The following is a 26,222-nucleotide window of genomic DNA, read 5'->3' as shown; positions in this document are numbered from 1 at the left end:
TTTCAAAATGTTTTTTTTTTTCCATACAATAACTTGGGTGTCCAGCTGGTCTGGACCAAGGTGCAATGTATAGAAGTGTTGTGATGTTTATTAAGGTGATTGCAGTTGCAAAATCAATTTCCACAAGGAAACAACTGAAGCAACTCTGTTGATGCAGAATTAGACCATTTTTTAAATCACTTCTTAGATAGATGACTTTATTTATCCCCAAGGAGAAATTGAATTCTTGAAGTTTGTTAGGCTCTTCAAGATAAGACACAAGATATCACAAGCAGAACGGTTCTGCTAACTTTGGTGTTAAATTACTGACCTGCTTAGTGGCAAACATTTTAACTGACTATTTAGTGCAGATGCAAGTCAACAAGCAATATTTGACACTATACAAAATCTAGTTTTATTCCACAGTACTGTGCTTACCTTCTGCATTATTAGCTAAAAATGTACAGCATTTCATACAACAAATCAAGACCCAGGACAACGTCATGTTTTTTTCTCAACAAAAACATTTATTGATTTATCATGTGTATCAGTTTATGCTGTCTTTGCAGCCCTGGTACGCTTCTTCTTGACCACAACGGGCTTCTGGCTTTTCAGAATGGCACTGGCACGACGCAGGGCGGCCTGTGGAGAGGAATTCACACTCAGTTAAGTTGTTTAACAAATACCAACAATTAAAACCACTGTGTTGACTAAATGTAAGATTTTGCCATTAGTCTTTAGAAAGTTCACCATGCGCAGGTCCCTCCTGTAGTTGTTCTTGCGAATAATGTGCCTCAGGCTGTTGAGAGTGGCACGGGAGTTCTTATTGATGGTGATCTTCTCATAAGAACCAGCAGGCTTGTGCTGGCCTGTGTAGAGAAAGAACAGTCATTCCAATGTCATTTCACTGTAAACACTCACACTACGGTTACTGAGATTATCTGGTACATATTTTCAATGGCACACAATCATATCTTGTCCCAACAGCTCAGATAGAATATTAACCGATAATCATCTTTTGGACAGACAACTACATTCAAAAATTTAGTTTCCTTGTGCTGTGAATCACTTAGAAGGCAGTGCATCTCCAGAAAATACAATTTTAGCCAATGACTAAAAACGGCTGAGATATCTGACATCTCACTCAAATTCACTTTATTTTGTTAAATATGATCAGTATTTTTTTTTTGCCAATTCTCACAACTTTTCACATCAGGTCAGAAGTGAGGCAACTTCCCTTTATCACATTACTACAGTAGAGACATTTAGAATTTTGCTGCTTTACGATTTTTAACAGGTGTAATTTATAAGCACTTTTAAGTGAGGTCTTGAGTAGACTTTATACATCTGCTCATTATTTGACAGCAATTATATTTAGACAGCTCAAAAGATTAAAAGACCATTTGTTCAGGTAAAGAAGGTAGGTTATCACAGTGTCAATATAACAACATTAAAGTACTTACCTCTACGCTTCTTGAGCACGACGACAACACCTTTGCCATCTGCAGCTGGCTGCACTCCTACAGTCTTCTTGTGCACCAAACCATTGAAACGGAAAGAGTTCCTGGATTTCAGGTTGTTGGGCTCCTGTCACACAAATGCATAAAACTGATCAATCCTTCTGAACCCGTGCCATCACAGTTGACAATAAATGACAACTTCAACACCAGCTACAGGGTGAGGTTTGCTATGTCTATGTTTTATCCCTCAACAAACTACATAGCAAAAAGCTGTGTTTCCACCAAGCATGACAGTTCACCAGAGTACATCTTGCATTTTCACTATGGAGGGTAGGACTGGAACGGTGATGGCTGATTTAGCTACACAAAGAGCATTATATTGTACCAGGGTGACAGAGTACAGCCTGACAATAACACACAAGACCATGACAGTTAACACTGTCATTTGGACCAGAGTCTGACTTAATTTGGCCTGGGTGCTCTGCATATGCATCACAAGTTAAAAACCCAGTATATAAACCAGAAAAGTACCAGTACAAACAAGGTGAAACAGGGCATTTCACTCCAACCGAGGGACTGAGGTAGAGACACTTCAATTCACTGATTAACACCTAGTGCATATATATTCATACATACATCATACATAGTGGTCAGGTTCAACAGTGAACTGGAATCATAAAAGCATGTTGTTCAAACTGTCTCCCTCCACTCTTTTAGGTATGGACTGTTTTGAACCCCAACACAATGGTGCCAAAAATGGGTCATAAGGATTAATAATTTGACAATCAACAGCATACAAGTGAACTGAAACGCTTGGTGAAAACAGGGCTCAGGAACATTCTGTCAGGTTAAGTACCATAAACATTTTGCAGACCATGTGCACGTAGAAACTGACATACCATACAGTGTAATTTAAAACAACTATGAGATTAACAAATGAAGAATTGTGGCCAACACTTTTACACAATTCTGTATTAGACTTCCTCAAACTGCTTTTGGACACATCCATTATGTTTGATCATTACATTAATAGAATAGTTTACTATGGGTCTGTAAATATTCCGTAAATGACCTGACTGCCAGAAAAAAAAATGTAAATAACAATTTTATTTTATGTTGTTTTTCTTTCTTTTCAACTGTTCCTAGTTTGTACATTAGTATTGAGCGGCCTTAGCATTTACTTTAGAGCCGACATATTCTATTCAGGACAGATTACACATCAACTTATTTATAATAGAAATTAATAGTAGATTGATAAACAACGAGTTTAACCATCTTGTTAAAGAGAAACTCGTAGCCTGGTATGAGTGAGGTTGTAGCTCAGTCACTTTTAAGTCTTTCACTCCGGTCACTCACAGTGCTGTAGGTCTGTCCGTTCCTCTTGAGGAGGAAGCTGGAGCAGTTCCTGATGACCATCCACTGCAGATGGGCCGACATGATGAACCTGAACAAAACAGGACCATGTGTTAGTGAAACTTCCCTGACAGCTTACAGACGCTGGCTGACCATGTCCGTGGAAGCTAGAATGTAGCGTGTTTACTGAGTATCAGTTCCATAACCCCCATAGTATTACTGCTATTATACACAAAACAGCGCCTTTGATACATTTTTAATTAAATAGAGAAAGCTTTCAGTTCATTACAATCCGACTCACTAACATTAGCTCCGCAGCTAAGTACAACGAGGCCTAGCCGGGGCGACGCGTTCATAACATTTTTCTGTTAATTTATGTGCTTCATATGGACATTCACTTCATTCACTTGATGTATACCACAAGACAAAGCGACACATTACATTTTATGAGCGTAGAAAGAGGTAGAAAAACAAAACTAATGCATTTAAAAGATCGGCTAATTGCAGCAACAGTGACCACGTTACCTTTTAGCAGAGGGAAAGGACCGGAGAGACCGGAAGCCGCTTTACGGAACCTCTGTGTGAGATCCCTGCGCATCTATAAATTCACATTTTATAGATTATTTGAACTATAGTGTAGCATTACACACATGTTAAATGCGCATGTCAAATACATACTGTGCCCTAAATAGTTGTTTGAAGTTCCTTTATGATTTCATTTTATTTAGTGTCATTCTGTGAAGCACTAGTTTATCGCCCAAACACAGCGGAGGAACACCGTCCTCCTCACGCTCTGCAACAGTCTGACGTCGTCATTGTGCGACTGATGTTTACAGAAATCCAGCAGGCAGCAAATATCAGATGTTTTAATCCCGACCTCAGCAGACTAGGAGTAGATTTGATCACGAGCGCATGGACACACCTGTAAAGAGCAAACCAGATGACCACATTTTATTAAATATCTGTCGTTTTAAGCGTCGATATTGTGGACGAATGCTGGAGGATGTGAACGCCACAAAGTTTTGAAAGGTGAAATTCACCTGGGAAAAAAATATTATTTGAAAGCCTTATGTCAGTCTTAATGTGATGGAGGGAGAAGGAGATCTGGAGACACTCGGTGAACAACTGTACACTCGAATTTACCCCAAACACAAAGATAATGCTGGTAAACTCACAGGTGAGCTAAAGATAATAAACCAGCAGCAGGTATCAGTGCATATAGCACTTGTATTTGAAGCTGTCATGTCTGCATGTATGTTTTAGGTATGTTGCTGGAGCTGCCTCGTCATGTGCTGAGTCAGATGCTGCAGGATGAAGCCCTGCTGTGTGCAGCAGTGGAGAAAGCATGCAGAGCCCTACAGCTGACACAGGAGCCAAGGTACAGGAGTGAGTAGGAGGTGGCCACCACTGATGTCCTTCATCCTGAACAGGCTGGTCTTATTATTAGAGTGTGTGGGTCCTTACAAGTCCTCATTCACAGTAGATCTTTTTCAAATAATCTGACCTTTGGACCCTGATTTATCCTAAGTAAATAAATTGTGATCCAAGATTTTGAACCTTTCAAAAATAATTTCACAAAAAGTTTGCCCTTGTGGATTCAGATTACTTTATTGTCCTTTAAAACTTGCATATAAATAGGAAATCCTTGTTGGCACTGACACAAGATAAAAAAAAGAGAGACACATCACACCAAACAAAAAGTTCTAATTTCATGAATAAAAGAAGTTAGAATGTGTTATCTTTGCACTCACACACACACCAAACAGTAATAGTGAATTCTACTTCTGAATTAATCCGTCCTTATTACATCAGTAATGAACACTGGGGGTTGTGTATCTTGCTCAGGGGCACCTCAGCCCTTGACCTGTCCTGGTATATGAACCGGCAGCCTTCTGGTTACAAAGGTGGATTGCAGAAAAGTGTGGTTTGCACTGAAATAAATAGAATAGTCAAAGCATTCCTTTAAAGAGAACAACCAGCACTGACAGAATGAAGGACTTTTTTTGGCTCCTCTTTTCGACAAATTGGTGCCACAGGTCTGTGGTCTGATGGCAGCAACTGAAATGCTGACTAAAGAAGATTAGTGGGACCCTGGAGGATTTGGTTTGCCCATAAGCTATTATCTTCATACTGTATGTGACATGCTTTGTTTGTAACTGGCTTTAAGGGCCGGGTATTGAACTCTATGTCAAATTTTGATAACAAATGAGTTAATATTGTGAGCATCAGTGAGCCAGTAGACATGCAGTTTCAGTCAAAATTAAATTTCTGGGAATAGTTAATGTGCTGAGTCAGATGCTGCAGGATGAAGCCCTGCTGTGTGCAGCAGTGGAGAAAGCATGCAGAGCATGCTTTTATGATGGTTTATTCTCTGTTCTTCACAGTCGAGTGACGAGCAAGGATGATGACGATGTGTCTGTGTCCTCTGACTCTCTTGGGGAGCAGCTGTTTGACATGGTGGATGTCTACAACACTGGCCACTCACAGAAAATAACAGGTAAGAAACCTCAGCAAACACCTAAAATGCCACTCTTAAATGAAACCACTAAATGCGGATTAATGAAGGAACCAATTTTAAATACTTATTTAAAATAGTATATTGGGTATACAGTTCTTATCTTTAATCCAAAGTTTGTGTCCTTTTCTTGCCACAGGAATGCTGCTGGAGCAGCACAAAGATGCAGTTTTAAGGCTACTTTCTGATCCTAAACTGCTGGAGGAGCAGGTGAACGTAGCTCTGGAGACACTAAAGAAGTATGTGACTTGACATGTTTGCATATAAGGACATAATCATGCATTCAAATTAATTTTCTTACATTTTTATCCCAGCCGCAATTTAGCATTGGAACTCCACTAAGTATACAAATAAAAAGAAGAGTTTTACCTAATGAATGACTGATAATTGAATGTGTTGAAACATTTTCTTGCGACTTCCCTTCAGGCAGAATGAGCAGACAGACTTGTTGGATGCTGACGACACAGAGAAACTGGGAGAGAGGCTCTTCTCACTGGTGGAGGAGATAGATCCTCTTCATGCAAATGATATTACAGGTAAGCAGATTATAGTGGGGTACGGTATACACACCTTTAAGGTGTAGATTAAGCATCAATGTACTGTAATTACACAGATGGCTTCAGTAAATAAACATTTGTGCTACACTTAACAATATTTTGTTTGTATCCCATTGATCTGTCTTTCTGTGTAGGAATGTTACTGGAGATGGAAGCAACTGTTCTTCAAGAGCTGCTCAGCAACCCTGGAATGCTGAAGGTCGCTGTTCGGAAAGCACAAGCAGCTTTAGACACTGGACAATGACCTTTTACAAGTGGAACAGCACTAATGACTTGGTTAAAGTGATAATAGGAAGAGCTGACACCTCACGCCAGGCAATCATCCAGCTATCACAGTTTTATGCTGATCATGAAGTGTGTTGCCAGTTGTCTTGTGAGTGGACCAACAGGAAACAGTCCACCTACTTTTATATTTGGGAATTTATCTTTTCAGATAAAAGGACTGAAGAAAAGTGCCAGTGTCAAACACCCATTACAAGACATACGTCACTGTACGACTATTATTATGTTGCCAACAGTCATGTTAGAGACTAAACTGCATCTTCTTGGATTTTTGTAACAAAGCAATAACTGTTGCCAACAGAAAAAAACATAAAATTACAGTGTTAATAATCAAAGGAATATTCATATTTCCCTTGCTGCAGCTCAGATTGTTGTTAAACGTGGCTTTGTGGATGGAGATGTTGGTTCTGGTAGAATACTACTTTGGTTCCGGCTGACTATTCTCTACTATTCTCTATTAACTACAAATGCCATTGTGTGCAGACATTTGTGTTCCTCCGAGGATAAATGCTACTAACTTTTACAACCCTTTAAGTTTCTATTCCTCTGCCATCATGGATTTGAAATTTGACTTGCTAAAACTAAACTCTCTGAGGTTTGGCTTTTTCTTTATGTTCAATGTCAAATAACAAATAACTTGCATATAAAACTATGATGGTGAATGTGCATGAACAGTATGGGAAATAATAATAATTAAAAAGAATTCTAGTAAATATGCATTTTTAGTTTTCATTTAAACCAACATTCAGAGCTTTTCAAACATGAGTGTTCTTAAAGAAATTGATGCTTTGTTTTGTTTCTCAGGTAAATGAAACACAAACTTGGGACTTGTCCTGACATAAAACACCTTATGATTATACATTAATTTTGAAGTTTAAATTGACTGGAAATATCACTGTAATGGTACCTCCATCATGTTAGTCATCACAATATCTCATCTAGTACATGATGCCCAACCTTGAAATACACTGACATTTTAGCAGACCGTTCAATGGTAGCACAGATTCATTCTCATTCATTCTCTCCTACAAAAAATTACTTTATTTCTTCTGATCAAATTCCAACATGAAATTTATTGAGTCATTTTTACTTTAGAAATCAAAAATATCAAAATTCACACATCTCTCTCATGGTGCTACAAAGCGCAAAAAAACCCCAAAGATTTATTACGGTTTTGTTTTTGCCTTTTTCTAACTACGGGTTTCTCTTTTACAAGAGGAACGCCAACATTTTAGGAGATGGTTCAGGGACATTTTAAAATCTCAAATTCATGTCTACAAGAAAAACATCAAACCACTTAATCAGAAAGCTCGACAGTAATGAATGACTGAACTGAAAATAAAAACATGTCAGGAATTTAAAACGACCAAATCTTTAGCGTGCAATTGGCCCTCTAATTACAATTTAGATAAAGATTTATTGTCTGCAGAAGCAGCCCATACAAATGATCAGAATATGATTCCTTGTCATCTGATCAATCACAAAAGCATTTTGTCAAAGCTATCCAGGAAAAAATTAGATCTCTCTCTCTCTCACTCACACACACATGCACACCTGTTTGTCTTCAGCTCATAAATACTATCAATCTGATATACAAATATTTGGATAGATTTATTTAGAATGCAGTTTTTTATCCAGATCCCTCACGATCTGAGGACCACCCCTCTGTTATTGTCAAATTTAAAGAGGGGAGACATCGGACTCCCTGACATAGCATTACAGTAAAGAGTTGCTGTTGCGCAGGAGGACCTGTAAATAAATATCTGAAACGAGCAGCGTCCTAACACTGCACTTCCTCCAACTCTCACACTGTGAAGCCAGTTTGAGCCAGTTCCGACATCCTTCGCCTACTGGAGAGCGAATGAGGGACAAAAAAGCAAACGACACAGCAGACAATGCACTATTAACACAATTCATTCTCACACAACATTGCTATCTCCAGTAAACAGGGGGACACTGAAGAGCTGTAAATGCACACTAAGTCCCAGATAACAACATGAAATTAAAAAGGTGCCACTTTCTCTCTACCCATCACACAAATTAAACAAACATGGACATTTGGACTTAAGACACAAAGACAAACCTAAAACAGGATTTGGGATCATTATTCTGTTAACAGTGTAAAGTAGAAGCTGGACAGATTATAGGATAAACATATTCAATGTACATTAAATTATGCCTACATAGACAATGTGTTTGTTTAAATACATCCATGATGCCCCTTTACGTGTGTTTAAACCCATTATACAACTTTTTTGATTTCTATTGAATCAGGATTAAGCCCTTCGAGGAGACGCCATGATGCAGTTACTGAATTAAAAAGAAGACAGAGTGGTTAATCTGTTTCGACGAGATGGATACACTTAATGCTCTTCACAGGGTGCAGGCAAAAAGAAAGGTTCATAAGACAGAGAGCAGGACGTCCATGTGCTTCATTTAATTCCAGGTAATGGTATCACTCTATCCAACAAGTCTGTTCACGCCACCTCTCTGCAGGAAAATATTACTTCATCACCGGGTACTGGCGCTGACCGCCCAAACGACCAGAGCGGAGTCCACCTCCCAGTGGTGCACTTGTCTGGGAAAGAGAGCAAAAACAACAAACGGAAGTAAGATTATGGAGTTAAAAGGAAGACAAATAAAATAAGAGGGTCTTTTACGGTGCCACAGGACACTGGTTCATACTGATGTTTGTTCTCTCCCTCAGATCCTTACCTGTGCAAACTGTGCAGGGTTATAAAAGATGACGCCTCCCGTGGGTGCGGCACCCTGGGCAGGATGACTCTACAACGCACAGAGAGAGTTACCACAGTGAGCATAGAATTACTCTCTAATGGTACAGAGGCTCAAATGAAGTCAGGAGGACTTGAATTCACAGAGGCAGCATTACAAAGCACTGTTAAACACATTTTAGTCACCATGCAAGTCTAATGATGGGTTAATGAAGCAATGGGATCGCATGACAACTATCAAGGGACTCGTCCTGCAACAGTCTCCAGCATGATTCACTCTCTCATCTATGACTCAAAGTCTCTGAGCGACTGTCTGAGCACTAGTGTGATCAAAACAGAGTTTGTAGTTATATTTAGACACAATTATATGAAACAAAAATGTCTCATGATGGTGCTACAGAATATGAGCCGTCTTAAAACCGTAGGACACATTTCTCTGGTGACAATGAATGTCTAGACTGGATTTTGTGCCAGTACGTGTTTGAGATACAAACTCTGACCAACCAAAGGTGCTACAGAAAGGTTTCCAAAAAAGGTGGGCCAAATATATGTACACCATTTCGTGACAACCCAATAACCTACTGAAATATTCTAGCCTGAAGAACAGCAAACGTTTCAGTTGCCATCCTAAAAAAAAAAGGTGTTAACCATCTGTCTGTCGTTGACTAACAGGTGGAGAGTGAAGTTAATAATGCTGGAGACAGCAGGCAGGTGAACACGGAGAAGACGGACATACTGCGTGGCGAAAGCCTCAGCCGTAAACAGTGAAGCGTGTTGCTAGTAATGCAAATGAGCAGGGTGGGTGTGAACAGGCAGGGGTGGAGAGTGGACCATTTGAGGCCCAGCTAGAGGTACCTGGTTTAAATGCTGACTCACTTCGCGTGATAAAGAACTCATTGAGCTAGAGCGTGAGAGCTAAAGACATCAGGGAGGGAAATAAACAGTGGACAGACAAACAAGTAAACAAACCACAAGCCAATCATATTAATAATCGCCCGCAAATTAGAACTGATGTTTCCACAACCCACTCATTCACAAAATCAGTATTAGAAAATCAGGATTCACGAGACACGGACCTGAATTAGATTACAACAGCTCAGGGCTCCAGATCAAAAAAGTCAGTCATTCCAATACCTTCAGAATTTTTCCATCTGAACTGGATTACTGCAAAATATTTGGCAATGGATATTTTACTGAAATAACATTGTTTTACCTGTAAGTAAAAATTGTATAGCTTTTGCAATCACTGCTATTAATGCTGTGCACTGCAATGTTTATGAGGAAATTGTACAATAGAATATTGGATAAAAAGGTCTATATCAGAGGTCTGATAATCAATTTCATATGGCCCTCCACTTATCAAGTCATGAGTCAAGTGATGTTAAGCTTATTTTGCCTACTCTGACTGATCGTTTGTGTTTGTTTCACTTCACTGGCTCCTCCTGACCAGACAAGACCCCGTGGTCTTGATAAAATAGATCTGGAAACTAAAGCTTGCTCACGTTTTGCTTGATGTCTCACTGTGGTAAAAATGCCTCACTGTAACATCAAAAGCCCTACCCTATAATGCCAATCCAGATTGGCTGGTGAAAGCATGCAAAGGTAGTGCCAGCTACCATAAATACTGTGTGGAAGACATAATATAACTCAAAGGCTTCATCTTCAAAGGCTATCTCACGTCATAGTTAGCTAGAGCTGCAAATAATAATTAAAAAAAATGTTATCACTAAATTAAGTAATTATTTGGCCCAGAAAATGTTGAAACATTTTGATCAGTGTTTCTAAAACCTGGAAATGATGATGTTCTCGAATGTTTTGTTTTGTTAGTTAATTAAGAATCTGAGAAAAATTTCTTTTTTATAATCCATTAATAATTAATCGAATAGTTGCAGCCCTAGAGTTAGCAAGTTTGACTGTGTTACCTGGCTTCCTTCCTCCCTCAGTACTGTTGCCACATCTGCCTGCCCTCTATGGTGTCAGTTTCTCCTTTCGTCTGTATGGTGTTAAACTGCTCGGACTATATTGTTAATATATTTTAAATCAATTTAAATATAATATCAAATAAGTAGATAATTATAATAAGTACAATAACTACAATTGCTGTTTCAGTAACCCCCAAGACATTTCATTGCAGATGTTGAAAAATGGGAGTTGGTGCAAATGTAATTTTACTTATTCCGACTACTACGAACGCTGTTCTAAATGCCTTAACGACTAAATCTTACTTGTCACAATGAAAATAGGACTAGTTTAACTGTTCAACTGTAATGTTATCTGCTACAGACTTGGTTAAAAGCTGTTCAATCTCCTGTTCTAATCCCGATCGCCCCTTTAGAGCTGCAACATGAATGTGTCAGTACCTCACAGCATAGTCCCTCATTTAGAGCATAAGCTGCTATTGACCTGATCCCAGAAAAACATTTGTTGCCTCAGATTCATTCAGCTCAACCAATACTGCTCTCTCTCCACCTTGAGACAAAAAAGCACCTGACAAACCCTGCATATGTGACTTTAAATAGACATTTAATAACATAAAAAAAACATTATCTTGCACCTCCAAACTCAAACTTATTTAACTAACACTGTCATCAATCTCCAACACTGTGTGCATTGTCTTCCATTTGGTGGGTTGCCTGTGACTCTTGAACCTGGCACGGCACCACTTCATTAGAGAAATGGTGTAAAGCCATACGTTTGTATTCACAATGTCAAACCCACAGAGTTCAATGCTTGAGAATAGTATTGTCCATGTAGAGCTGGAATCAATGGGTTGGGGTGTGGGCCAGATCAAGCACTGCAGGCTGCTATTTAGGGACCTCTGTTTTTTAAGGACCTCTGTTTTAGGTAGTCTGCAGTGATCTTGTTAATTTAGTTTAGACAAAAAAATTTTTAATATTCGCAATCTGGAGCCCTGCAGAAAATGGAACAGACATTTAAGGTGCCGAGCATTATGTTTCAGTGGCAGCATGATGGTGCTATTGTAGCTACAGTAGCATCAGCCAGGGACATTGTTTCTCTTACCTCCCCGGATTGTGAGCCGTCAGGCACAGAAGGACCCTCTGGGGCAGGTGGTAATAATGTTGGATTGAACATCTGAACAGATTAAAGTACAAAAGGAAGAAAATCTGGATGAGTTAAATTGCTTTGTGCTTCATTTTGACTATCTTACCTCTATTGTCTAATATGAAAGCAATACAAGTCTCTGAAAGTGATGACACAAAACTGCCTACTATTGGTACTGTTCAGGATTAAAGCTACAATGTGAATCTGTTTTTCAACATTAGATCACTGGGCATACCTGTGGAGCAGTGCTGGTGTTTGGCGTATTCTGCTCCTGATGTCCTCCTTCAATACCCTCCAGAGGCTGCTGATCATCAGGAGCTACATTACGAACAGAAACAAAGGATATGTAATCAGGTCATTTGCTTTTGAATTTTTTATTTCATCTACTTATTTCACACTTGACACACACACACCTGAACTAGGCACAAATAGGTTAGTAGGCATGGGCATTGGTGCCAGAGGAGCAAAGATGTCTGCTGGAGCAGGCGCCAATCCACCAGGTTTAGATGTTCTACTCGGGTTCAAAACATCCACATATTTGCTCTTAGTGCCTGAAATGATAGAGGGACAAGAAAAAGTTGAATACAGCATATTATGCAGTCTCTTTGATTTCCACTAATTAAAGGTTTTGTAGCTTGTTGGCATAATGCTGCTTTTGCCTTCACTATTCACTACTATCACTACATTCACTATTCTGAAAAACACGGAGCAAGTTGTGTGGAGCTGATTCGCTTATCATTTGACAATGGTTTGAATGTATACGGACATTTGTTTACAGTCAGAGCTATAATGCAAGAGCATGTCTTGTATTTGCTGAACTAAATGCCACAGTGAATCACCATCATCTCACCTGCCTTCCTGGAGAACATGTTGACAGGGGGACCACTGCCTGGGGGTCCAGCTGCCCCTCCAGGAGTGGGCATTGGAGCCATCTTGGGGAAGCCAATAGGAGGTGGTGGAGGGGGCTTACTCTAAGAGATTTAAAGAAAGCCACACATCAGACCTTGGTGGTATCTAAAGCTCCCAGTTTCAATTGCTTAGTTAAAACAATGTAACAAAAAAAAGCACAACAGACCTCCTCTTCAGGCTCATTCAAGTTTACCCATCTATTCTTCTGTTCATCCCATACAATCTGACAATGACAACATGTGCTCTCATCAACACTTGAGATATACAGAAACAAAGCCTGTGCATGAAAAAGAAACTAAAGCTAAAACATCACTTTGAATTATACCAGCAGTAACTTACAGATTTATTTTTGTCATCTGGCAAGTGAGCCTGATTCTTGCCCTTCCAAGGTAACCAATTCAGCCAGCCATGACCGCCCTGAGTATAAAGGAAATACACAATTCCATTTAGTATTAGTGAACTCCAGTAATAGTAATAAATAGTAATAGTAATAAATCATTGTAAGGTTATATGTGAGAATGAACCTTCTTCGGGGAGTCTTTCTTCAGTCGCTTGCCTTCTTTTTGGGGTTGTTCAGGAATTGAAGGTGGAGGCGGAGAGACCTGATGGACAGATGAGTTGCTGCGCTCTCTTCCAATAGAGTGAGTGGACGACTCAGAGGTCGTGCGTGAGCGCCGTCCTGGACCCTGAAGAGTGAATAACAAGAGTATGAATAAGAGACATATAGCCTCTTGAAGAGAGCTATTGCCTTAGCTATTATAAAGAGACATTTTTTTTTCCATTTCCATTTCCTCACAGGATAATAAAACTCCTTCCTTCATTTCACATTTAATATACTGTAACTTATAATACAATACACTTGGATTGTTTGGACAGGTCTGCATGTAACATGCAGTGCTTGCTGAACTGTTAAAGATTTAATAAATCACAGTTATTCAAATGAATAATTAATAATTTTTTTTAAAGAAAGACACACCATATGCATTGAAGACTGTGAAGTAGTCCTTGATCTGACAGGACCCTGCAATGTCAGGTAAAACAATTTGATGAGCAGTTTGTCTCACATTTGTGCAACATCATAACAACAATTACAACTTGACAGAAAAACTGACCATGTGAGCCATGTGGTCATAGAAGTCCATCTGAGGTGTGAAGGAGTTTCTGTGTGGGGAAGCTGGTACTGGCTGAGCAGTCTGCATCTCTGGAGGGGGGTGGTGTGGCTGGTGTGGCTGGTGTGGCTGATGTGGCAGGTGTGGCAGGTGTGGCAGGTGCGGCTGCTCTACAGGTGGCATATGTCCAGGAGAGGGAGGCATGTGCTGAGGCATCTGGAGTGGTGGGGGATTCATCTGCACAGGTGAATGCGGCACTTGAGCAGGCATGTGCGGTGATATTTGGCCCACTTGAGGAGGTGGGAGACACGGCTGCTGATGGGCTCCTGGATACATTTCTGGCTGCTCAGGCTGAGGTTGGAAGGGAGGAGCAGAAAAACCAGAATCCTGTGGAGGGTAGCCTGAGATGGAGATCTGACCTGGTGGTCCACTGGGAGGTACTGGGAAGAACTGGGGGGCATCACCAGGGGGTAGAGGCTGATGATGAGCCATTCCCTCTTGAAGGATGGAGGTGGGTGCTGAAAAAAACAGAGGTGGTGAGATCTGATGTATTTTGAATTGGCTCACAGTCAGACAGTAAGTTTATGCCAACCTGGGGGTATAAGCTGTACAGCCTGTGGTGGAGGCCCGGGCAGTAAAGAGCTCATTAGTGGGTTATCAGGAATGTGGCCATCCACCTCCTGTGGCATGTTGTAAGGTTCAGATGGACTGGCTTCATCCAACTCAGAGGGGCTGCTGCACTCAAACTGAGTAGGTGTTGTTCTGTCAGCACTGTAAGTAATTACCCCAGTCTAAATAAAAAGACAAAAAGAGTCAAAATAATTCCAAGCATGTTCTGTGTATACCCTACTCAGGCAGTGTTAACTTTTAGGATGCAATAATGCAATTTTTCCAATTCATTATTCAAAACCTGTGATAGCAAATTATCAGTTAAGCAGTCGATCTGTGGATAATGTCTCTTGCTGATAGCTGAAAAGTTAAATATTCAAGCATTTGAGGGTAACAATCGCTAATTAATGCAGGAATAACTAATTATTCTTTGTTTCTAAATTGTATTCATATTATGACTGCAAGTATGAGTCTTATTCCTCACCCTGATCTGTCCATCCAACTGTCTTAGGTGAATCAACCATTCAGGTTCATTGAACAGCTCCTGCTCGGGCTTCTCCCTCAGTTGAGGATCAAAAAATCGTAGCTTTTCAGACATCTGGTGACGTAAAATGAAGCATAAAATTAATTAGACTTTGTCAAAATCCAAATAATTTCTGTACTGACAAAATAGTGGAAATAGACAAGAACAACAGCGAGAGCCTTACCTGTATAACTTGGCTAATTAAGACAGGTGAGTAGTAGGAGGGCTGCATGAGGAGCGTCTTCGCTATAATTTCACAGTAGTGGAAGGCCTGAGCACTTAGGCCTGCTTCAGCCAAGCGGCATGCATAGATCAACTTGAACACCTAACAAGGGACCATAAAGAGCAGAGTACACTGTTACCGTTTCCTCAGAAGTATCACCACGTTAAAAAAACATTCATTATATGCTGAGCCAAAGAGGTACAGAGATGCCATAAGACCACATCTGCACAATCTGATTTGACACAGTAAGTACAATGAGATATGAGATTCACACTTCTGTAAGAAAATAAATGTACTAATCAGACCAATAAAACCTACCTGGAAATTTGGTAGTGAGCAAGGATGGGAGCCTAGAGATTGAGCATACTCATAGGCCTCAGTCCTCTGAATAGCTTCATTGGTGGCAAACAGGTAAAAGGGCAAACTAAAGCAAAGAGTCAAAGAAAAAGTTACATGTGTGACATATTTTGAGTAAACTGTGAGGCGTTCTAAACACACCCACTTAATTAACGTGCATCATCTGTCTCAAACCTGTGATTGGAGCCAATAAGAACCAACTTGGTGCTCTTCTTTGTGAATACTCCAAGACCAACTTGGGCCATCATGTAGCAGAAGTGTGCCGCGTCAATCAACCCCTTAGAAGCTGTTAGAAAAACAAAATGAGTGCAGACAGAATGTTCACATTATTGTTTTGCGAAGACTGAGTTTTTAAACAGTTAAATGTGTCGTGTAAAGCAAACCTACCTAATGTGTCACCCATGGTGGTGATTGTGCGAACATCCAGGTCCATGGTGTGTGAAAGGTTAGACAGCACCATGGCCAGATGGGGGCGCCAGTCACCCCACTTTTCTTCACCACAGCACTACATGAATACAAGATCATATGTTGTTGTTTTTTTTGTTTTGTTTTAAATCAGACTAATCATAAAAAAAAATGGAGGGTTATATAGAGAAGGCTAAAGCAGTAGTTACAGTGGCTGATGCTGGCATCCTCCCAGACATCAGTTGGTACACAGTCTGGAGAGGATCATTGATTGGCAAACTGTTGGCAAACCTAAACGACAAAGTCAAACGAAATTAAATTATAATCATCATAGGTTTAAAAACAAACCACAGAGCCATAAACTTTTATATTACTGGCACTTTACCTTGTCATGACACGTGCATGTGTCCTGTTGTCCATCTTACTGGCCAACAGCAGGGCGTGGCCCCAGAGACCTCCTTTCATGGCTGCCTCAAGTGCATCCTGCGAAGTAAAGACGAAGTGGAGCACATGGTAAAAGGACACAAGATAAAAATTTAAAGCAAATGGCAATGAGACAGTATAGCATTTCTTACCTTCTTGCGGCCAAACAGAAGCAGCTCCCTGAAACGTTCCGTTTCCTTCCCCATGTTCTCTGGGACAGTCATGAATGTGTCAGACAGGAGGGAGAGTGGTCCGGCTCCCGGCTCTTCCTCAGCTCGCGCCAACGGTTCATTGTTGAAATCAATCAAGTTAGCTTCATTTGGACTCTTGCCCGGTAGCCATGCAGAGCGATGCTCTTTAAGCAGGAGGTCAGAGATGTCCGTGCCTACTACAGTCTAAAGAAACATGGTAGAGTACAATGATGAAAAGGTTGTGTCATGCAAAAACACAGATCTTAATCTTTCAAATTATGTCTGCATTAGAGCATTAACAGAAAAGCCGATGTGTCGACGCCAATGGCACAAGTCGTCAAGTCGTATGAGGAGTCAACAAGTATACAGCCATGTCGAAGAGATCTTGCGACTTTATTGACAGATAATTCGATCCGAGTCTTACCCCATTCTGTCTACACAGCAACACAATGAAGTCCCAAAGCAGACGTGCAGAGTCCCTGTCCAAGAGGTTATTGTCACGAGAACATTCCAGGGCTTTGTTCTGGGAGAACTTTATTACATCCACCTTATGGGTATCTTCCCTGATGGACAGAAAGCAAGATGTGAGATTGGTTAGAGGAGACAAATCAAACTTCAAATCAATTTCAATGAGGCAGCAAGTATTAAAAAATATACTACTGCTTTGCTGGTTTTGATTTTTACATTTGATATTTTGAGATATAGAACAATGTAAGCTATAAGTAATTGAGATGTGTACACTTACTTCAGAAGAGGTCCAGGAAAGGCTCGTAGTTCTGTCTGATCTTGGGTATCCTGCAGCATAGTCTGCAAACACAAACATGGTGTGAAAAACAACTTTAAAAAGCCATAACATTGTGCACCTGCTGAACTATCTGAGCTTAATTTGTACAAGTTCCCCCCAGGATTAGTGTTTGACCTGGTAGGTTCTTGACAGTACAGACATCAGATTTGGTCATTTTCTTTACAAAATAACTTCAAGATCAACATTTAATCACAGGTATGTAGTGTAGTTTTGGGGAACCAGTTCATTTATGGATGAAAAAAAATTATATTAACTACCTCCATGTTGTAGATATCAACAAGAGCTGGCTGTCCATCTGAAGGAAGATTGGGGAGAACTTGGACTAGTTGACCACCAGGTCCAAATCGGGCACAGCGGTGGGGTATGGTAAACTTTTCAGGTGTTGCGGGACGAGGGGGTGCTATATTTAAGACCAAAAAAAAAAAAATCATGAAAATATATTTTTGACCGATCTCCGATACGGATCCTCTTGGAGAACAGTAATACTTAAAAGGGCAAACGGTCTTAAAAGAGAGCAATCTTCTCTTACGCTGCTCAGGGGTGACCCAGGTGCTGTCTGTCGTGTACTCAGAGGGATGCACGTACTGGCTGTAGTTCTGGGAAGCATCAGCTGGGTTTGGGTATTGTCCACAGGAGTAGTCCACAGCCAGAGTGGAGGATGTGGTATCATAGACAGCTGACACCAAGTCAGGCTGGCTCATGTATACCTGGCTCTACAGGAAAAGAAGACAAACAGACAATGATCAACTAGGGAGACATAGGATAAAAGACAAAGCCACAAACTGTGAGTTGCATACATGTTCAACCAACAACTACTAGTTAAGCTCAACGCATAAGGTATCATTTATATTAACACAACAAAAAACACAATGCATCTATATTCAGCCACCACATTTCCCTTAAGATGAAGAATGTGTCTGTATCGAATACCATCCTAAAACTGCCAAGGAACTATTATTAGTGAAACACCATTCAATACAATTGTGTTGCTTTTATTTTTATTTTATTTTGAAAAGCCTGACGTATGGACGCATGTATCTGCGTCTGTCTGCACAGCGACAGGCGACGCTAGCCAGTTACCCCTGGCCCCCTAAAAATGTCGGCTCATGTTAAAAAAAGAAAGGTTAATTCCAAATGGCGCATTTTCAACAAGACATGGACTGTTAAACATTTCTTTACAGGCGTCAAAGGTAAAGCTGTGTGCTTAGTTTTGTGGTACACAAGTCGCTGTGTTTAAGGATTATATTCTGAATCGCTACTACGTGATCAAACACAAAGAGAAATACAAGACCTTATCTGATGAAGAGCGCACAAAGGAGTTGGAGGCAGCCTATATCGAAGGCAACATTAAGAACAATTTCCGTGGTACTTATCTACTACAAGTGTCTCAGTTTAAGTTCAGGAGTTATCATTATCTCCCTCCCTGTTTATTATCTTGTTATTTAACCAGCGAAGCACCGTCACTCGTATGTAAACTCATCCGGTGCGATTGCAGCATTAGTGTGTTAGTGTGTGTGTGTGTGTGTGTGTGTGTGTGTGTGTGCGTGTGCGTGTGCGTGTGCGTGTGCGCTCTGTGCGGGAAGGTTGTGGTCACTGCACTACACCACAGTAGTATAGTATAATAGTATTCATTATATAGTGTAGTCATTTGATATTTTTAATAGAGTTGGTTAGTAATTGTGTGTATTGTGTGTTTGTATGCTGACAAATTTACACCAAAACAATACAATTTACTGCTTTTTTAGATAAAGGAGATAAAAGTAAATTAAAATTATACAAATAATTATACAAATTTGGCCCGGCCCTCAACAATATTTTTTGTTTCTCATGTGGCCCCTTGGGGAAAATAATTGCCCACCCCTGATGTAGAATCATGAGACAGTTTAATATCATAGTTCATGGTACAGAGTAGATGCTACTGGGTGTGTCAGGGGATTGAAGAATATCTCTAGAGGAAAACACGAGTCTGAGTTGTTGTTGAGAGCAGAAATTATCAACCGCGAAATAAAGGAACCCTACACAATGAAGGTTAGACGCATTATATATACACACTGTATAAGGAGGTATATAAAATAGGAAAAAGCAATATAATTATGCATAGAAGGAAAATTGTTTACCTGTTGTGACCGTGAGCTAAAACTGCTTCTTCTGCTGTGGTGGCTGTGAGAGCTTTGCACACTATGTGCTGACTGCTCACTATGGACACTGCGTCGGTCAAAGTCATCACCAGACATTTCTTTACGTCGTTGGTAATCGTCATCAAAACTTTGATCATAACCCGGATAGTACCGCCATTGGTCATCATAGTAATCTTTCCTGTGAAGGGAGTGCAAAATCAGAGTGACACAGCGACCAGATGCCACATAAAATCATAGACATGACAAACACAGTGGAGGCAAGTCAAATTATCTAAAATCCAACATCTTGTACTAAAATAAGCACCATCAATCAGAGGTATAATTGTGGCACACAATTTATACACAGCAATACATCCATATAGTTTTACGATGCTTACAAATGTACATTAATGTAATAGTTGACATGTACAACTCGGATAAGTGGTTTCCTTTACATACCTGGCAGGATACATTTGCTGATTATAGTAGTTGTCTCTGCCTTCATAATTTGCCCAGTATGCCTGATCATAGTATCCTCTGTATCGAGGGTCATACTGTCCATAATTGTATCCTTCCCAGAAAGAGTGAGAGAGTCATTCATATTAAAAAATATCCATATGCATACACACAATAATTAGTTAATACATTTGAATCAATTCCTATACAACCACTTGAATGAGCATTGGGGAAAATATCATGCTGATTCATACTAGTAAGTAAACAGCTTTCCATTGTATGACTCGTACCTCTGTAATCATAGTTCTTGGGGTATTCTGCATAATATTCACTATAGGCACTTTGGTTTGCTCTGTGGTAATCTTCAGCATAGCCTTGTCTATCAGAGAAAGCAAACAAAGGAGATGAGATTCATAGGTAAAGTACAAGAAACATCAAAACATACTCGAGAAGAAAGAACCCAAATACACCACAAGATGGATACTTTCACTGACCTGGATGAGGGCCTGTCAGAATACTGACTAGTCCTGGAGCTGGGTCGCTCAGGCTGAGGCTCTCTGTACTGGTAATTTGGATCACGATAAGCTGCGGTCTGCCCATCATACCTGCCATACCAAGGATCTGCTCTGCTCCTGTATACTCCATCCTGAGACATACAGGCACCAACATAATGTTTTTTTTTTCTTTTAACATTTTGTGGCAACTCTTATATGATCCATACATTTTAGAAATCAGTTCTCAAGCTAGCATAGAAATAAAGACTTACTTGATAATACTGCTGTGCTCTCGGATCTCCAGGAGGCTGTTGGTACTGGCCAGGGGGGTATGCTGCTCTGTTTTCTGGGTATTCTCCATAATGACCATAGTAGCCACCATACATCTGTCCTGGCAGTGGATGAGGGGGGACAGAACCTTGCTGGCTACCTAAAGAGGACTGTGGTCGTGGTAGATCTGTGGGAGCTGTCTGTGGAGCATCTTGAGGTACCTGACGACGAGGCCCTGGAAGATATGCAGCAGGAGGAGGACCTTCCCCTGCAGCCGACACCTGTGCTGGAGCTGGATGCTGACCACGTGAAGGCTGTGCTTCACTCGCAGGAACATGAGGACCATCACCCTGTCCCTGCTGTACATTCTGAGGTTCTGATGTCTTACGAGTTTCTGTTGGTGACGGCTCTGTGTTTGAAGCTGCTTGGGGGGGTGCCAGTGGTACTTGTGGGGTAGATGAAGAATCTGGGGTCTGGATAGGGGCATTCCCTTCCATTCTTACCCCTTGCTGAGCATCTTTGGTAACCTGTAGGTAAAATCCGTTACTAGACTGTGGAGACTCGTGTAGAGAGGAAGGATGGCCAGAAGCTTGGTTTTGTGACTGGTGCATAGAAAAATCAAGCAGTTCATAATTTGATTTCTGATTGTGATTATGATTAGAGACAGTAGCAGAAACGAGAGAAACCGGCTGAGGCTGTGACCGAGCTGTGATTTCAGCAGTTGTCACTTCTGTGTTGTCTCGTGTCAGATTGAGAGGACCTTGGTTAGAGGCTGAAGAATTGAAGTTTATTGGTCCAGGGGCAAAAAGAGGGTTTGGATTAGAGGCTATTGGTGGTGATTGGGAGGAGCTGGTGCCCTGTCCCTGTGCCTGTGCGAGTGATTTCACAGGTGGGGTAGTAAGGCTATGATGACTGGCTGCTTTAGAAGGGGTACTGGGGGAAATCACACTATAATTTGACACAGGTGGGGCAATCAACACAGATTGTTGAAGTGAATCAGACACCAGGAGAGATGCATATCCCATGTTGCCTTGAGAGTCAGCTGACTCTATGTCACTCACCTGTGGAGGGTTCTCTAGATTCTCTGAATGTTGCTGTAAAGCTGGCTGGACTCTCTGGGAGGAATGGAGGTCCAGGGGACCATCCTCCGGAGGTTGGATAACATCATCACTGGGCTCTCGTAAAGGGGCAAGAACTGTTGGGAGAGCAGGGGCTAAGAGAATATTGGGACCCAAGCTAGTGGGATCGCTCTGAGCCCACAGAGTAGTGGCAGGGCTCTCACAAGGCCGACTTGCGCCAAAAACACGTGATGAAGGTCGAGAGTGGGAAAAAACCACTGGGTGTATTGGGTGAGGTACACTACCTCCAGACATAGGGGGTGACAAGGGGTGTCCTGAGCCAAAAACATTTTCCATATTGTCTGGTGGCTGCTCCAGGTTGCCTGGTGTGGAATCTGCACCCCCTTCTGCTACAATTTTAGCCATATCAACTTCAGCAGGACGTACCCCAACCCCATGTGAGCGCACAGGTTCAAAAGAGCTGTTTGCACTTGCCTGAAAGACACCGGTTGGTTTGGGGGGGCTAGGTGTGGGATGCCACATCTGTTCCAGGGAACTCTGTCTTGCACCCAGATCTCCAGCTGGAGAAGTGTCAATCTGCTCAAAGTAACCTCCAGTGGCAGCAGATAGGTTAGGATCATCCATGAGACGAGGGCTTTCCTGCTGAATAAACGTACCTACTACACCCTGGTGCCGGCGAGCCCCAGTTCCACTTCCATGGCTCATATTGCTATAGTTGGATGACACGCTGGCAGATCTCATTGGTCTCGGAACAGAATCTGGAGCCTCCAAGTTAGGCCCAGTTTCAAATTGGTCTACTTCATGTACTGCAGTAGCAGCAGGACTACCATGGATTTCACTAGGCAATACTTCCTGATTTGGGGCACACTCTAGATTCTCCACATGATCATACTGAGCATCAGGGGCTTTCTGGGTATTTAACTGTGCTGCATGATTGCCATCATTCATGTATGGTACATGAGAATGTTCCGGAAAAGGTGCTCCTTGATAATCCAAAGGGGCATCTGTGTGGACACTGTGGGTTTGTGGGTTGTGATGCGGATAGGATTCAGGAATACCATTCACATTTGCCTTGTTTCTGTCTCCAGCCAACGTCTCCTCATTTTCCACATCATTGTCTTTAAAGAACATTGAGAGTGTACCAGACTCCTCAGAGTATGGTACTGGGGGGAGGGCAGAACTGGGCCCAGCCCCAAAGTTGGACGCATGTTGTGAACCGCCAGAGTCAAGCTTAAGCTGAGATTGGCCTGGGCCAGTCCCTATTTGGTGGTAGCCTGAGTCATGTGTAGGTTGGTTGTGCCGAAAGTCATGGGTAGCAGAGCTCTGAGTGAAATAGCTTTGAGTTTGACAGTGAGAAATATGCTGCTGGGGAACATTTGGGTCAGACCACTGAGTACTAGGGACATTTGCAGGGTTCTGGGGAGGAAGAGGCATGTGCATCTGCGGATCCCCAAGTTGTGTTGGAGGGGTTGGTGTGCTGTGATGGGGCGACGGGGCATGGGATGGGTACAGCTGGGACTGTGGAGGTACATGAAAAGGTTGTGGTGGAGGGTCACTGGTAGGCTGGAAGTAATTCTGAACTGATGGAGGGCGACTTCCATGATCAGGGGCACACTGAGATGAAGAGGTGGTGGGGGGGACTGCTTGGAAGGGCCCAGGCTGAAGAGCTGGCTGTCCTTGAAAGTCTTGATTAAAGTGCATCTGTCTGGGGGCTGAAGACACAGGTACTGGCTGTGTGGCCAAAGATGGTGTCTGTTCTCTTGAATTAGAAAAGTAGCCTTGTTCGGTGTTGCAAGACGCATATCCAGCAGAACTAGGAACTGGGAAAACAGGAGATACTGTACTGTGAGGGTTGAATAGGGTCACCCCAGGAACTAAGGATGGTGAGGATCCAGAAGCAACAGCTGGGATGTTCTCAAATGACTGTGGTTGAGGAGGCAGCCCTCCACTAGCTTGAGAATACATGTTGTTTGGTGACGCTTGCATTGGTGGAGGGTTGCTGCTTGGTAATGTTTGGAAACCACCTGCAGCCATTGGAGGAGGACCCCTAACAAAAGCAAAAGGGTCTGTCATGGGCTGGGCAGCAGGTGGCATTGTGGCAGTAGCTGCTGTATGCTTGTAAGGCCTTGTCCTGCGGAACATATTGGACCCAGAGGGAGGCGGGCCAGTGGCTCCTGGAGGTCCAGTCCGTGGAGGGGGCTGCATCGCTGCAGTGCAGACAAGTCTGAGGGTCAGGTCACTCTGGTAGATGTCTCTGCAGAGACTGAAGTCAAGCGAAGCTGAATAAAGGAGAGGAACAAGGGAGTGGTTAACAAAAAGCTCTTTGGTGGACTTTGCCACACCCTTATTTGTACAATAACCTAAGATCCTGTTTATATTAAATGTACAACATGGTCATTTCTTTATTACCACCAAGAAGATTGTCTTAGTAATAAATGGGTTCAACACTATACTGAGCAGAACAATTGTAATGACAGCTAACTTTGATTAAGTGGCATTCTGTGACATGTGGTTTTACTTTCACACTTATACAAGTCAAGCAATTGTAGGAGAATGCTATACTGTTAAATTACAAAAATGCTTCTACAACTTAACAGTGAAAAACCATTAAATGCCATGTCTGTGAAGATTCAGTCATCCACGTGTCTTATATGACAAACATATAATAGAGATTTATTTTTATTAAACCAAAAAATGATCTTCCTAAATTAATATAACAGGCTGCTGATAACAGCAATGTATTTTACTTAAAGAGTGAGCCAAATCAGAAAATCACAAAAGTAGATAGGTGACAGCTTTTACACTGACAGATCTTACTTTTGAATATGGTGGCTACTAGAAACATCATTCAACATCTAATTTGGTTTAAGACAGGGGGACCATTTCAGTGTTAGTAATAATTAATGTCCTGAACTGTCCAGCTCTTGTTTTTGATGGTAACGTTGACTACCAGCGAGATCAGCGGTATGAATGAAGAAACCACAATAATTTAACGTATGATGCTAAGAGCTGACACGCTGCCCTGACAGAGGACCACACTGTCAGGCGGTGTCGATCTGTCAGAGGTACGTCAGTGTTTGGCATGTAAGAGAGGGAGTAACAGGCAGGACTAGGGGACAAATAGTCTTGGCCAGACGGGCTCTTTCACCGTGTGAACCGTTCCACAGACGTGAGCTAACATTAGCACAGTCGATGTCCTAACTAACCGACAATCATTGTGAAGAGGAACATACAATGTTAGCATACAACATACGCCGTTTGTTTATAATTGTCTTCTTGTGCAATTGTTTTGACGCCAGTATGGATGCGAAATGTTGCATTAACTTCTTTATTCCATCTTCCTTCCTGTTCTCTCCAGTAAAATCAGTTAGTTTGAACAAGCGCTGCTGATGCAGTTATAACCTTAAAGCATCAAAGGAATCTCAAGACTCTACTACCGATCTTTCCCTGACACTTGGTTAAATCGAAGCGGTTGCCAAATCAGCTAGTTTTGGGCGAATTAAACTTAATGTAGCATATTAAAAACATACGAGGACAGCGGTCGGCTCCAAAGCTAACGGTGAAAAGCTACACTGTTCTGCGTGCCAAGTCGCAAGGTTTTTCCCGAAGCCCAAAACTTCCAAAGACTGTCTGACAACCAGTGACTGAACCCTATCACACACATTAAAACACCGACGTGGACACATGTCGTGCGGTTATAGGTAACTCAACACTTGTCGAGCGTAATTTAACAGGTTTACTGCCTTGTACGTCTAGTATTAGCTACCGCTGCTTGGTAAGCACCGCTAGCTAACTAGCCTATGCTAACTACAGGGTAATAGTTTGAGGTAGGCCGCAGACAAACACATAAAACACGTACACAATGTAACACATTGTTAACGATGGTTCGTATTTACTCTTACCCGATGTGGTAAATGTGTACAGATATAAACAAGTTCTTACAAATATGCAGGTAAGTGAGTCCAACACACCGCCATCTTCACTGAACACATCCTACTAGGCTACGTGTACAAGCAGCGTCACAGGCCAAACAACGATTGTGTCATTACAGGGCGGGGCTTGTAAAAAAAAGGTTTATTCCGTGTGTTTATCCTCATCAATTTGTGTTCACCTAAGGTTTGACACATTCACACCTGCTAAGAAATTCAATTAGGAACATCATATGCCTATATGTTGGAAACACTCCATTGGGATTCTGGTCCTTTTTGACACCATTGGATTGCATAATTTCTGCAGATTTATCCTTCAAATGTCCCCTTTCGTCACATGGTGTCAAAGATCAGATTGGATGTATCCAGGGTCTTGGGAGTA

At 41.5% G+C, this 26,222-nt stretch overlaps 3 protein-coding genes across 8 annotated transcripts; 1 reads left to right on the top strand and 2 right to left on the bottom strand.

The window, feature by feature from the left end:
• Positions 1-483: 483 nt before the first annotated feature.
• Positions 484-3,402, bottom strand: rpl28 (ribosomal protein L28). Its single transcript, XM_058618236.1, has 5 exons — positions 3,318-3,402; positions 2,796-2,883; positions 1,443-1,566; positions 730-848; positions 484-621 (listed from the first exon to the last, which is right to left on the bottom strand). The coding sequence occupies exons 2-5, from the start codon at positions 2,874-2,876 to the stop codon at positions 532-534; spliced, it is 414 nt and encodes a 137-aa protein (XP_058474219.1). The 5' UTR covers positions 2,877-2,883; positions 3,318-3,402; the 3' UTR covers positions 484-531.
• A 199-nt stretch (positions 3,403-3,601) lies between these two features.
• On the top strand, positions 3,602-6,859 carry LOC131446787 (uncharacterized). Its single transcript, XM_058618235.1, has 6 exons — positions 3,602-3,969; positions 4,056-4,170; positions 5,177-5,289; positions 5,447-5,546; positions 5,734-5,843; positions 5,999-6,859. Exons 1-6 carry the CDS (start codon positions 3,879-3,881, stop codon positions 6,106-6,108), a joined length of 639 nt encoding a protein of 212 aa, XP_058474218.1. The 5' UTR covers positions 3,602-3,878; the 3' UTR covers positions 6,109-6,859.
• Positions 6,860-7,199: 340 nt separating this feature from the next.
• sec16a (SEC16 homolog A, endoplasmic reticulum export factor) lies at positions 7,200-25,935 on the bottom strand. 6 transcript variants are annotated; one of them, XM_058618234.1, is made up of 32 exons: positions 25,854-25,935; positions 21,894-24,190; positions 20,835-21,359; positions 20,563-20,714; positions 20,359-20,447; positions 20,072-20,183; positions 19,613-19,811; positions 18,025-18,208; positions 17,753-17,895; positions 17,436-17,497; positions 17,115-17,253; positions 16,652-16,894; positions 16,462-16,559; positions 16,286-16,367; positions 16,059-16,176; positions 15,846-15,957; positions 15,633-15,738; positions 15,276-15,416; positions 15,053-15,166; positions 14,552-14,750; positions 13,963-14,477; positions 13,827-13,871; positions 13,375-13,536; positions 13,190-13,267; positions 13,017-13,073; positions 12,792-12,912; positions 12,355-12,492; positions 12,177-12,259; positions 11,900-11,971; positions 9,734-9,793; positions 8,862-8,930; positions 7,200-8,724 (listed from the first exon to the last, which is right to left on the bottom strand). In XM_058618234.1, the coding sequence occupies exons 2-32, from the start codon at positions 24,114-24,116 to the stop codon at positions 8,650-8,652; spliced, it is 6,516 nt and encodes a 2,171-aa protein (XP_058474217.1). In that variant the 5' UTR covers positions 24,117-24,190; positions 25,854-25,935; the 3' UTR covers positions 7,200-8,649. The 6 variants fall into 6 exon arrangements, with proteins under 6 accessions (XP_058474217.1, XP_058474212.1, XP_058474214.1 ...); XM_058618229.1 differs by having other exon boundaries at positions 20,835-24,190; XM_058618231.1 differs by having other exon boundaries at positions 9,755-9,793; positions 20,835-24,190.
• Positions 25,936-26,222: the final 287 nt, after the last annotated feature.

This window comes from Solea solea, chromosome 19 (genome assembly GCF_958295425.1).
Source record: "Solea solea chromosome 19, fSolSol10.1, whole genome shotgun sequence".
Lineage (NCBI taxonomy): Eukaryota > Metazoa > Chordata > Actinopteri > Pleuronectiformes > Soleidae > Solea > Solea solea.
The sequence above is the reverse complement of the archived record's forward strand: the minus strand, read 5'-3'. Positions and strand labels throughout refer to the sequence as shown.

Coding starts and splice junctions, on each gene's coding strand:
- sec16a (XM_058618229.1), bottom strand. CDS start 24,116: ATGCAGCCCCCTCCACGGACTGGACCTCCAGGAGCCACTGGCCCGCCT. Junction 20,448..20,562: donor TCTGACAGGCCCTCATCCAG/GTCAGTGAAAGT, acceptor TTTCTCTGATAG/ACAAGGCTATGCTGAAGATT. Junction 9,794..11,899: donor ACGGCTCACAATCCGGGGAG/GTAAGAGAAACA, acceptor TGATGTCTTTAG/CTCTCACGCTCTAGCTCAAT.
- rpl28 (XM_058618236.1), bottom strand. CDS start 2,876: ATGTCGGCCCATCTGCAGTGGATGGTCATCAGGAACTGCTCCAGCTTC. Junction 849..1,442: donor CGTGCTCAAGAAGCGTAGAG/GTAAGTACTTTA, acceptor TTCTCTACACAG/GCCAGCACAAGCCTGCTGGT. Junction 622..729: donor ACAGGAGGGACCTGCGCATG/GTGAACTTTCTA, acceptor TCCTCTCCACAG/GCCGCCCTGCGTCGTGCCAG.
- LOC131446787 (XM_058618235.1), top strand. CDS start 3,879: ATGGAGGGAGAAGGAGATCTGGAGACACTCGGTGAACAACTGTACACT. Junction 3,970..4,055: donor TAATGCTGGTAAACTCACAG/GTGAGCTAAAGA, acceptor TGTATGTTTTAG/GTATGTTGCTGGAGCTGCCT. Junction 5,290..5,446: donor CCACTCACAGAAAATAACAG/GTAAGAAACCTC, acceptor TTCTTGCCACAG/GAATGCTGCTGGAGCAGCAC.